The following is a 13,673-nucleotide window of genomic DNA, read 5'->3' as shown; positions in this document are numbered from 1 at the left end:
TAGACTGGATAATTCAGTACCTCAGTAACATCCAGGACTCAAATCCTTTCTATTTTTTTCTCTGACCATCTTATTTTATTTTCAGTCTAACTTTCATCTTAATAACAGGACTGGTGTACTAGGTAAAAAAGACAAGAGATTATTGCTCCCTGTGCAGCTGTTATGGGCACAGAATCATTTCCCAGAGCATGCTTACTCACATTTTGTTGACCAGAATTAAGTCATGTTCCACTTTGTTCTCTCATCATAAATCAATTATGTGTGAAGGGAACGTGATTGCCATGATTTACTTAAACCAAGAAGGATGGATGTCTATAAAATCATGTATTAAAAAATAAAAGATAGGGAGACATAGAAAGGATGCAAGTAGGCAACCACCAATCTCTGATGGATTATTTTTCTTGAAAAAAGAAATGTATGCAGTGTTCCTTTTACTGAACAAGAGATGAATCATTTAAAAACCTCAAAAACTGTAAAGGTGTCAGAAAAACTGAAAGTTCCTTCCCTATTCACTCTGAACCTAAAGTAGGTTATTCAATTTGGTTATACCCTGACAAAAAGATGCTAATTTAGTTGTTGCTGTTTTTCTTTTCCTATATAACAGATGTTTATTGAGCCTATAATATGCTTGACATTATATTAGGTGCTGGAAACAAAGCAATAAGCAGATACAAGCTTACTGTTTTGATAGATAATTCAACCTGTTAATGAAGGAGAGATCCTTGTTCTAGGTTATGGGGATGGCTGAATGCAAGGCACTGATGCTGATGAGATGGGTGGGTTCTAGTCACAAAACTCACAGCCTGGGAGAAGAAGACACCACATGTCATGGAGGACCACCCAGGGATTGCCCTCAACCACAGAGTGAACAAGCAGGGTTGGAGAAAGCAAATTTTGTAGTAAACAGAATCATGCAACGCCCTCTTATTCTTGTGGAAGAATGTAATTGTCTAGTTAGAATAATTCCATGGGCTATTAGGGAACAGAAGCCCAGCATCAGGGAAAAGCAGGCACTGTGCTTGGTTGCTGGGAAAAACAAGGCTGTTGGCTGGGGGCAGGAGTCTTATCTGCAGGAGCACCATGGAAATGTGAACTTTAGGTTGGGTCATCAGAGGCCCTCCTGCTTTCAGATGGCAAGGCAGTTCACAATATTAATTTTAGGTCTTAACTACATTTACTCTTGTATATAAAATTTTCCTGTGCTATAGGTGTCATACCACAACTGAACACAGTTATGTCTAGACACCATGTTCTAGTTAAAAATTGGTTTTTTATTTATTTCTCTTGAGATGTTTTGTTTCTCAAATCTGTTGATTGGTGTTGCCCATCACATCTAGAAACATCTCAGCTGTTATTCTGTTAAGTAGTACTTCTGTCTCTTTCTTTCTCACCTCTCCCAGTGGGATTTCAATTCTAGCTAAGTTAGGTTTTACTTTTTCAGCAATCTATGTCTTCTAATCTATCTTTTTGTTTTGTTAGCTTTTTTTTTTTTTTGGATTCATCACTTTTGCCTCTCTTAACTGAACTCTAAGTCATTTGTCTTAGACTTCCTTGCAATTCACTAATTCCTTCTTCAGCTGTGTTTTCCTTCCACAGTATCCTTAAAACTGTGTTTTAATTACCATGAAAATCATCCACTGATCTTTTTTATTGAAGTATAGTTGATTTATAATGTTGCATTAATTTCTGCTGTACAGCAAAGTGATTCAGTTGTACACATATACATTCTTTTCTATATTCTTTCTCATTATGATTAATCACAACATATTGAATACAGATGACCATTATATCTACTACTGTGGGCAGGAATCCTTTAGAAGAAATGGAGTAGCCTTCATAGTCAACAAAAGAGTCCAAAATGCAGTACTTGGATGCAGTCTCAAAAACAACAGAATGATCTCTGCTCGTTTCCAAGGCAAACCATTCAATATCATTGTAATCGAAGTCTATGCCCCAACCAGTAATGCTGAAGAAGCTGAAGTTGAACGGTTCTATGAAGACCTACAAGACCTTTTAGAACTAACACCCAAAAAAGATGTCCTTTTCATTATAGGGGACTGGAATGCAGAAATAGGAAGTCAAGAAACACCTTGAGTAACAGGCAAATTTGGCCTTGGAGTACAGAATGAAGCAGGGCAAAGGCTAATAGAGTTTTGCCAAGAGAACGCACTGGTCATAGCAAATACCCTCTTCCAACAACACAGAGAAGACTCTATACATGTACATCACCAGATGGACAACATTGAAATCAGATTGATTATATTCTTTGAAGCCAAAGATGGAAAAGCTCTATACAGTCAGCAAAAACAAGACCAGGAGCTGACTGTGGCTCAGATCATGAACTCATTATTGCCAAATTTAGACTTAATTGAAGAAAGTGGGGAAAACCACTAGATCATTCAGGTATGACCTAAATCAAATCCCTTATGATTATACAGTGGAAGTGAGAAATAGATTTAAAGGACTGGGTCCAATAGACAAAGTGCCTGATGAACTATGGACGGAGGTTTGTGATATTGTACAGGAGACAGGGAACAAGACCATCCCCAAGAAAAAGAAATGCAAAAAAGCAAAATGACTGTCTGAGGAGGCCTTACAAATAGCTGTGAGAAGAAGAGAAGTGAAAAGAAAAGGAGAAAAGTAAAGATATACCCATTTGAATGCAGAGTTCCAACGAATAGCAAGGAGAGATAAGAAAGGTTTCCTCAGTGATCAGTGCAAAAAATAGAGGAGAATAATAGAATGGGAAAGACTAGAGATCTCTTCAAGAAAATTAGAGATACCAAGGGAACATTTCATGCAAAGATGGGCTCAATAAAGGATTGAAATGGTATGGGCCTAAGAGAAGCAGAAGATATTAAGAGGTGGAAAGAATACACAGAAGAACTGTACAAAAAAGATCTTCATGACCCAGATAATCATGATGATGTGATCACTCACCTAGAGCCAGACATCCTGGAATATGAAGTCAAGTGGGCCTTAGAAAGCATCACTATGAACAAAGCTAGTGGAGGTGATGGAATTCCAGTTGAGCTATTTCAAATTCTGAAAGATGATGCTGTAAAAGTGCTTCACTCAATATGCCAGCAAATTTGGAAAACTCAGCAGTGGCCACAGGACTGGAAAAGGTCAGTTTTCAATCCAATCCCAAAGTAAGACAATGCCAAAGAATGCTCAAACTAACCATAAAATTTCATTCGTCTCACACACTAGTAAAGTAATGCTCAAAATTCTCCAAGCCAGGCTTGGAACTGTGAACTTCCTGATGTTCAAGCTGGTTTTAGAAAAGGCAGAGGAACCAGAGATCAAATTGCCAACATCTGCTGGATCATAGAAAAAGCAAGAGAGTTCCAGAAAAACATCTATTTCTGCCTTACTGACTACGGCAAAGACTTTGACTGTGTGGATCACAATAAACTGTGGAAAATTCTTCAAGAGATGGGAATACCAGACCACTTGACTTGCCCTTGAGAAATCTGTATGCAGGTCAGGAAGCAACAGTTAGAACTGGACATGGAACAACAGACTGGCTCCAAATCGGGAAAGGAGTACATCAAAACGGTATATTGTCACCCTGCTTATTTAAATTCTATGCAGAGTACATCATGAGAAACGCTGGGCTGGATGAAGCACAAGCTGGAATCAAGATTGCTGGGAGAAATACCAATAACCTCAGATAGGCAGATGACATCACCCTTATGGCAGAAAGTGAAGAAGAACTAAAGAGCCTCTTGATGAAAGTGAAAGAGGAGAGTGAAAAAGTTGGCTTAAAGCTTAACATTCAAAAAAACTAATATCATGGCATCTGGTCTCATCAGTTCATGGCAATTAAATGGGGAAACAGTGGAAACAGTGGCTGACTTTATTTTCGGGGGCTCCAAAATCAATGCAGATAGTGACTGCAGCCATGAAATTAAAAGACGCTTACTCCTTGGAAGGAAAGTTTTGACCAACCTAGACAGCATATTAAAAAGCAGAGACATTATCTTGCCAACAAAGGTCCATCTCTTCAAAGCTATGGTTTTTCCAGTGGTCATGTATGGATGTGAGAGTTGGACTATAAAGCAAGCTGAGCGCTGAAGAATTGATGCTTTTGAACTGTGGTGTTGGAGAAGACTCTTGAGAGTCCCTTGGACTGCAAGGAGATCCAACCAGTCCATCCTAATGGAGATCAGTTCTGGGTGTTCATTGGAAGGACTGATGCTGAAGCTGAAACTCCAATTCTTTGGCCACCTGATTCGAAGAGCTGACTCATTTGAAAAGACCCTGATGCTGGGAAAGATTGAGGGCAGGAGGAGAAGGGGACGACAGAGAATGAGATGGTTGGATGGCTTCACCGACTCGATGGACATGAGTTTGGGTAAACTCTGAGAGTTGGTGATTGACAGGGAGGCCTGGCATGCTACAGTCCATGTGGTCACAAAGAGTTGAACGCGACTGAGAGACTGAACTGAACTGAACTGATTGAATACAGTTCCCCGTGCTATACAGTAGGACCTCGTTGTTTAAGTATTCTGTATGTAATATGTAGTTTGCATCTACTAACCTCAGGAATCATGTTTTCAATTCTACAAGTTTTAGTTCCTTTTTTAAACTCACTATGCCGTCATATTTTGTGTATGCTGCAGATATTTTCAAGCTCTTTGTTTTTAAAATAAGAAGCATAATTGTTTTATATTCTATATCAGATAATTTTAGTAGCTGAAGTGCTGTTAACTTATTGTTATTGCCTGGTTTCTTTGGTTCTCACTCACAGTGGATGTCTTGTTTCTCCATGTGTTTTATTATCCTTGACAGCAAATTATTTGGGAAATTATTTGGAGGAATAATTTGAGGCTGAGGATGATTATACATCCCTAGAGAGGATCTTTGTGGCTTTTGCTAGGCCTTTGGGAGGGTACCAACTCAGAACCAACTTTATGTCTGAATTTCATGTTTATAGTCACCAAATGACCCTAGTAACCTGGAACACAGGCTAGTTCATTTCCGGTTCACTGTACTAAGAGGAATAGCCCTACTGTGTCTCATCTCAAAGTGAGTATACAGGGGCAGTTTCAAAATCCTTATCTTAGTGAACCCTGGGCTTTTTTCTCTTCTTATTTATTCTCCTAGAACCCTACCAAGCTGTTAAAACTGTAGTTCAGTTTCACAGTTGCTATTTCTAATTTGATAAGTAACCTTCAGAGCAAAACAGATTTGAGTTCTCGGCTTTCCTCTCCAGTTTCTTGCCTTCTCCTAGGTTTTGGCTGAGTAAATTTTCTAGATTTTAGATGGTCAAACATAACTGTTAGGTTAGTTATAGATACTCTTAGAATTTGTTTGTTTGTACTCAGGGGTTTGTTGTTGTTGTTGTTTGCTTTTGCTTTCATTTTGACATTTCCTCTAGCTGGTCTTTTAGCTGCTCCCAGTAAAACTGGGCCTCTCTAGTTGTGTCTTGGCTATTTCTCCAGGCATGCATTTTTAGGGCTGCCTTGATTGCTCAGTGGGTAAATAATCCACCTGCAATACTGGAGACAAAGGAGATGTGGGTTCGATCCTTGGGTTGGGAAGATACCCTGGAGAAGGAAATGGCAACTCATTCCAGTATTCTTGCCTGAAAAAAAAAAAAAAAAAACCACAGACAGAGGAGCCTGGTGGGCTACAGTCCAAAAGATAACAAAGAGTCAGACATGACTGAGAGACTAAGCACCATCCAACCATACACTATAAATAGTATTCGCTGGATTCCTAAATTGAAGGATTTGACTCTAATTATTCAGTTCACCATTAGCAAGATGAAATCTCTTTAACACCAGAGTTGACAAAGATTTCTCCTATATTTGAAAAAATTTAAATAATTACTAGTTTTACTGTGGTTCGGCCCTTCTCCATGAAGTCCTTTATTTATATACTTAGCATATGGCTTAGGAGATTAAAACAAAAAGGTTCCTTTTTTCTTAAGAATAAAATTTGAGGTGGAAAGTCTTTTATGGCCATTTATATGGCTAAGAAACTCAATACTGATTTTCAGTACCTTTGAAAAATCATAATACACTTCCAAGTATCTTTCATCCATGTGTTTTGCTATTTAAGGTGTGGCTAAAATATATCCAGTGGTAGATAATATTTGTCGATAAACCGCTACTTGCTTTGTTCTTATCTAGGAACAGTGACTATGTCTATTTAATGCTAGTTAAATCTGTATGATGATCTCAACTATAAAGAAAAAAAAGAGTAAAGATTGCTAGGGATGCATCAATATCTTACTGGTATTTATCATTTTTCTTTGCAGAGTAGAATTCTTGGTGGATATTCTTCTTTCCTTCTTTGTGGACTTTCAATATTTTTCTAACTTTCCTAACAGGTTGCATTGCTTCTATAAACAATTTTAATATGCAAGCATTGCAAACAGCTCTGTACCATGATCACCATCATGTAAGCAGAAAATAAAATTTTGAAAAAAAAACACAAACATTACTAGTATTTAACTCTGCATGTAAGAATAATGGTGCATTTTAAAATATATATATGTTTCCTGATATTGTCTGAAAAGCATTTTATTGCTATTTTAGTGGAAAAGAATAACTAACAAACCATAAAGATTTCTGAGTACAATAATTATTCCAACTGTGCTTTAGGAATTTTCTTTTAATTTAAAAGGGCACAGGAAAGAGCTGTCTTGGAGAATTTTTTAAAAAGCTGTGATGTTGTTTTAGTTGAGGGTTACTGATTAAAAAAATACTAAATGGTTGTTTCATTTATTTATTTATTTATTTATTTTTTTACAATAAAAATCTTTATTTAAGTTTGGTCAGTACAGGTAAGATATATTGGAGTCACAGAGCAATATGCATTAACAGGATACAACAATTCATAGAAACTGAGTAATTACGCACACAAGCTCCTTAAACATTCAATCACCTAAAGAGAAAATGCACAGATGTGTGGTGGGAAAAACTGGATCTAACACTGAAACTACTACAGGACTCCTTCAACAAGTCCAGCTTTTAGTGATAAAACTACTGTACTGGGCAAACTTGGCAGTCATAAACCCACATCTACTCTGACAAGTCTGAATGGTGTATAAGCATAGTAACAGCATGAGTAAGAATGCCCTCACACAGCACAGGTTCTAGGGTAGACAAAGATTCACACAGACATCACTGTGTTATACTTTAAGGAAAGAGTTCCATTTACAACTTCACATTAACTCATATAAAAATAACCTGACCCTACACAAAATGTCCTTTTAGCAACATTCAAAGTAATTAACTGTTACAATTTCCAAAGTGGCAGAGGTATTGAAGCCAAGAAAAAAGGAAAAAAAAAAAAAAAAAAGAAAAAAAAAACCACCCACAAAAAAGGCAAATTGTGACAAAAGTATGCGTTAACTGGACAGTATCCTCTTCCAAATTAAATGACACTGTATAAAAATTTGCTGGAAATTTTTTTGTTTTACAAAACAGAGCCCTGTACACTTACACTTGAGTCCAGGCCATTCTGCACGTGGTGGGAAGCCGCAGTTCGGTTGCCTTTCCCACTCACGCTTTTCTCCTCTTGCGGGTCATGACTGGAGTCTGTGTCATTTGAGTGGTGTGTGAGAGAGTTTTCACTGCCCGTGGGAGAGTCTACGCTTTCATACCCCGCACTGAGTTGGTTTACGTAACTACTACCTCCTCTGCCAGTTCTCTCCTCTGAGCTGCTGGAGGCCTTATTCCCATTCCCTGGAGAAGGAGGAAAGTCATCTTCGGCTGTGTCCCCCTCCCTGTGAAATCCAGACCCAGACGTCCTCTGCCGGGAGGAACTGCCATTACTTGGTCCGTTGGCCAGACGACTGCAGTCTTTACCTGTGGCCTCTGCCTGTCCTACAGGCTCAGAAGATGTAGTCCTGCTGGTACTCGGGCCTGGGGCTTGAGACTGCTGCTGTTGGTACTGAGCCAACTGCTGGCATGTCTCCTTCAGTTGTTGCTGAAGAACTAGAATGGTACTCTGCATACCCTCTACTTCTTCGTCAAGTTGAATGATGAAGTCATTCAATTCATCCTGACTGCTTTTAAGCTCCTCACTATATTTCTTCTGTAAAGCCAACTCTGCTTCAAGTTGTGCAATACGTCCCTGGGACAGCTGCCTTCCAAGCTCTTGATTCTCCTGGATAAGCATTCGACACTTCGCCATTAACTTTTTGCCTGTTTGGCTCATTTGAGTGTGACCCAGAAGTTCAACAACAATCACGAAGTCCACGGTCTTATTGGCAAAACTGATATACAGTGTCTCTAAGTCACTATGCTCAAGGTTAAGAGCGATGCATATTCCATCTTTACATTTACTGGAATTTTACATGTTCAATTCATGGTTTTAAATCTCTAGGTTTTCATTCCTCCAAACTGTCTGAAGACACAGTGTGCCACAGACTTAAGACTTCTGTTTCTCCCTCTATTTTCTTCAAACAGAAACATTTCTCAAGTGTCTACATGTTCTAGAAGGGGAATTTTTCGGAGGTGGCCACTTCTTCGGAATAGTCCGACGCCATCAGGCCTCTGAAGCAAGGGGAAGGGGAAGAGAAAAAAGCTGAAACACAAGGTTCATCTGGTAAGTTTTACATTAACCTTTACAAGCTGGATAGTATAAGAATGTGGCTTTTTGGCTCAAAAAGTCTGAGTCTTGGTGTGGAAACGAGTACGTGGCTGTCCCACCACAGCTTTCTCGCAGTGGGACTGTCAGGGAAGTCTTGACTGGGGAGTATGATTTGTTTACCTATCAGGCGTAAACTTCCAGGCACTCAGTTCATTTTGGGCTTGTTCCAGTTTGTCTTTAGTCTGTTCCAGTTCACTTTTCATTTTTAGGAATAACAAGTTGATCGCTGGGTCCACCATTGTTGATCTCAGTTGTGCAACGCTAGGCTGCTGGACTTGCTTGAGGTACTGGATCTGAGTAGTACACTCTTGCATTTCTTGCTCCTTGGTTGCTAGTTGCATTACAAGAATGTTTTCCCTGCGTGCAGATTCTTGCTGCTGCTGCTTTAGTTTTTCTTCAGATTCCCTTAAGCCAGTTACATCATTAGAGTTGAGATCTGTGTACTTGCCCTCCAAAGCTTGCACATATGCTTCATACTGTTTCCACCTTAGAATTAATTCATCTCGTGCCATAACTTTGAAGTCTGTTTCACTCAGTCGAACCTTTTTGGGAAGAGGTTCTTCGTTGGTCATCTTGAATCCTCTCCAGACGGAGGCCGCGCCGGCGCCCGCCCAGTCACATAGGCCGACCCCGCGCTGTCCTCTCGCCGCCCAGGCCGCCCGACCGCGCCGCCGCCGCCGGCCCCCGCGCTCCTCCTCCGCGCCGCAACCGCGGCGCTCCCCTTTATTTGCGGGTCTCGCTGCCACAAAATGGCGCTGAGGGAGGACGGTTGTTTCATTTAAAAGTAAGTTCAGATATAAGAGCCACAGCAAAAATAGCTTAAGCAACACATTACATAAATCATAAGTTATTAGATTTAAGGAGGAAGAGGCATCAGAATTCTCACATGGTTTGAGGATAGGATAGCCATTCTAAAATGTAAGGGATTTGGACGCTAAAGCAGATTGGGAAGGGTTGTCCTGAACCACACTCTGAATACCTTGCATGCTTTCAATTACCATTTCTAGGTGTGATGAGTCTGTTTACTAGACTTCTTTTGCACACAAATGTATTAGTTTTCTATGGCTGCCATTACAAAATACCACAGTCTGGGTGGTTTAAACAACAGAAATTTATTTTCTTATATTCCGGGGGCTAAGAGGTCCAAGTTCAATGGTTTGGTTCCTCCTGAGGCCTTTCTCCTGGGCTTGCACATGGCCACCTTCTTGCTAGCAAATGTTCTCACACTGTTTTTCCTCTGTGCACAAGCATGCCTGGTATTTGGGGGGTTCAAATTTCCTCTTCTAATAAGGATAGTAGTCATATTGGAACCCACTCACCCTCATGGCCTCATTTTAATTTAGTTAGCTTTTTAAAGGACCTATCTCTAAATACAGTGACATTCTGAGGTACTGTTTAGGCTTTAACATATGAATTTGGGAAGGATGTAATTCAACCCATAAAGTAGATAAATTACATTCATGCAAAAAGTTATGAATAAATATTGGTATTCCCAGCAGTATTTTGGATATATTTTAGTAAGTTTAATATATTCAAAGAATAAAATGTAAGAGAAATTTTAAGAATAGCTTATTGGAAATTCTCATGAGTTAAACCAAGTTGCAAGAATAGAAAATGGAAAATGATAACTAACCTACAAAAGCAATCTTTTGTAACATACATAGACACAGTTATACATAAAACATAAGGGAAAATAATGGCTATATCCAATTGGTGAAATTTCATGCATTTTCAAATATTCTATACTGAGACCTGTCACTTACATAATAAGGAGAAAAGTGTTTAACTTTTAAAGGGAGAGACAAACTGATTTTTATCCTATTAGTCTTCAGTTGCAATCAATAGAGAAAAACTTTCTATAATTTAGGCAAAAAGAAAGTTTACAAGAAGTTATTCTGGTGCTTAGTATACAGTTTGTTTCTATCTTTGTTACTCTTTTTTTAAAAATATAATCTAAAATTTTTGTTATTTCCTATTTAACCAAAATCAGATGCCACTGTCAGTGACTGGACTAGGGCGTCAGGACACACAGTTTTAATAGCTTATTGTTCACTTTTCCTTACAAGTTATTAACACTGTCATCAAGGTTGGTTTTCAAATGGCCTAAAACTTTCTGGACAAAATATTGACTACTCTTTCCAAGTTTACAAGTATTCTCTCACAACCACTTTTAAAAATCCATAGTAGTGATCTGTTTCTTACATTGTACTTGTCAAAATTATTTAATCCCTTAATGTGGTGCTTTAGAAAAATCCCCTGGAAGTCTAAATAAATCATATCTACTGGCTTTTCCTTTATTTTCTTAAAAATATCCTCCCAAGCATCTGAGATATCAGTTATGATTCATACCTATAATACTATGAAAGCAATATTCTTCTCAATGCATATAAAAACCTAATGTTACTTTCAGCTCTTCTCCTAAGTATTAAAGTTGTTTCAGTGATTTAGAATGCCATAACATCACAGTTTAAATGGGCTATAAACTGGAATTTAGGAGGAAAACTTAAGTTTCTCAGGTCTGTTTATCCTGTGAGGTGATTATGGAAACTCACCAAAAGAGCAAACACTTTTAAAAAGTGCACTGTTAAAAGGTCACGAATAAGAGAAATGTCAAAGATAACCAAGTCCAGATGTCCAAAGACCAACTGATGTCAGCATACAGGAATCATGCAGATAACAGTCAGAGAGAGACAGTTAATACAAAAAAGCAGCAAAACAGGAGGCTTTCCCGATGGCACTAGTGGTAAAGACTCCACCTGCCAAAGCAGGAGACACAAGAGACATGGGTTCAACCCCTGGGTTGGGAAGATCCCCTGGAGTAGGAAATGGAACCCCACTCCAGTATCCTTGCCTGAGAAATTCCATGGGCAGAGGAGCCTGGTGGGCTACAGTCCGTGAGGCCCCAAATAGACAGAGCTGAGCCACTGAGCACATGACATGGAAGAAATGACAGAACTTTCTGATACTTTCTTTATTCCATTTCAAAACCGTGTGTTTTACCCAGGTTTTCTTCTCATTTCTAGGCACCAGGATAATCATGTGTGTGATTATATCCTAATGATTTGATTTTTTGAATCTGCTTCCAAACACATTGTGAAGAGAGTCCTCATATGAACAATAAGAAACCCTGTCTCTATTCTGTTGAAAATTCATGCTAGATTTGTGTAGTTTCCCACAAAAACAGTAGAAAACAGCTTATTGAAAAGAACATTACTTTTAGTATTAAAATGAATATTTCCTTATTCTCCTTTGAATTTTTGATCTGTGCTCCCTAAATAGGCTTAGCATTCTACATCCCACACTCCCTTAACTCAGAGTTGTAGGTCTGGCCAGCATTTATCACAGGCGACACACTCATGAAATAGCTAGGAAAGGGAAATTGCTGTCCCATGCCAGTGTCTAAAGGTCAGCCATTTCGCATTTTAAATCAAAGCCTTTTTCACTGATGCCTATGAAAGGCCTATAAATTCCCAAGGAAAAGCTGGCCCCCGGTATGATTTCTGTGATTATCCAGGAGGAGTAAGGATGAAATGCTCTATGTGATCTCATGGGATCCCACAAGTTCAAGCATCACCTCTGTGAGGATGATTCCCAGATTTGTGTCTCCAAACCTGTGTCCCCTCCCCAGCCTTCAAGCCCATGGTTTCAGCTGCACTCTGGACATCTCCACCTGGGAGTCCCGCTGAGCTGTCACACGAAATGCATTCTACACAGATGCATTTTCTCATCCACACAAGCCCCCTTATAAGATTCCCAGTCTCTCTTAATGACATAATTATCTTCCCTGATACTCAGAACTGAGGACTCAAAGTCAGTTTTTTAAAATTTATCCACTTTATGGTTTTCTGCCATATTAAATTACCTGCCTACATTGATGACACTTTCTTTTTTAAAATTAATTTATATTTATTGGAGGATAATTATTTTACAATATCGTGATGGTTTTTGCCATATATCAACATGAATCAGCTACAGGTTTATTTCTACTTTCCACATTTCTATTTTCTCTGACATCATTTTAGTAAATTCTAAATCGTTTTTGAATGGATTGAATTCTAAACGAATAATAAAGAGTATCATTACGTTGAGGTTCAATTCTATGTAAATAATGCATGCTGACTTTAATTTAGGCATTACTATATTTATAAAATCTAACCTTTATTCTTTAAATTTTTATTTACTGCCTTCACAGGCCCTCATTCATTAGCTCATTTGTTCAAAATTATCTTTGAATGTTCTAGTCATTGAAAACAGAGTATAAGGTACTTGTTTTCACAGAGTGAAAAAGTAAAGGAATAAATTATTTTAGGTATTCTTAAGCACTGTGAAAAATGTTATAATGCAATTTGATAGAGAATGACAAAGCAGTGCCACATTAGATAAAATGATTAGGAAAAGAATGATCAGAAGTAGCCAGTCATGTGAAGATCTCAGGAACAAGCATTTTCAGAACAAAGTAACACAAGCAAAAAAGGTTTGTATGTTTAATAAGCAGAAGACTAACGGAGTAGAAATTTTCTGAACCCAGAGCATGTATATATGATAAATCCTTAGAAAGTCATGAGAACAACTCTTGTAGGGTATTTGAATCATGAAGAAAAAGTAGGATAGGAGGATCAGTCAGTTTTTGTTTGTTTGTTTGTTTTTAACATGAACGTGATTTTATCCAAAAAGAAGACACTAACTGCTGAGTGAAGACTGATTTCAGGGACTTCTGGGTCCAGATGACAGACAGAATTCACACTGAAACTCCCCTCTCCCAGCTCCCTTTGTATGAAATCGATTAAAAAAGAAACATAGTTCTTTCTAAATTTTATTTCTGAACCAGATAGGAAATACTTAATGGTAAGTTGTGTAGGCATGAAAAATAACCTGATACAGATATTTGTCACTAGACCAGCAAAGCCTATGCTGGGACAGAACCCTCTGCTCTGGACCACAGGTCTACAAAAATCATCATAACCCCTTGCCATGACGAATAAGAATCTCGGCAATATACTTCCTCCATATCTATCAGGCTTGCTTGCCAATGCACCCTCTGGACATCATGCATTGTACAC

The 13,673-nt window shown here is 38.5% G+C and overlaps 1 protein-coding gene across 2 annotated transcripts; it reads right to left on the bottom strand.

Moving 5' to 3' along the window:
* Nucleotides 1-6,773: 6,773 nt before the first annotated feature.
* LOC120861887 (pre-mRNA-splicing regulator WTAP-like) lies at nt 6,774-9,308 on the bottom strand. 2 transcript variants are annotated; one of them, XM_040237786.1, is made up of 2 exons: nt 8,734-9,308; nt 6,774-8,173 (listed from the first exon to the last, which is right to left on the bottom strand). In XM_040237786.1, the coding sequence occupies exons 1-2, from the start codon at nt 9,183-9,185 to the stop codon at nt 7,435-7,437; spliced, it is 1,191 nt and encodes a 396-aa protein (XP_040093720.1). In that variant the 5' UTR covers nt 9,186-9,308; the 3' UTR covers nt 6,774-7,434. The 2 variants fall into 2 exon arrangements, with proteins under 2 accessions (XP_040093720.1, XP_040093721.1); XM_040237787.1 differs by lacking the exon at nt 6,774-8,173 and adding an exon at nt 8,180-8,516.
* Nucleotides 9,309-13,673: the final 4,365 nt, after the last annotated feature.

This window comes from Oryx dammah, unplaced genomic scaffold (genome assembly GCF_014754425.2).
Source record: "Oryx dammah isolate SB20612 unplaced genomic scaffold, SCBI_Odam_1.1 HiC_scaffold_3, whole genome shotgun sequence".
NCBI lineage: Eukaryota > Metazoa > Chordata > Mammalia > Artiodactyla > Bovidae > Oryx > Oryx dammah.
The sequence above is the reverse complement of the archived record's forward strand: the minus strand, read 5'-3'. Positions and strand labels throughout refer to the sequence as shown.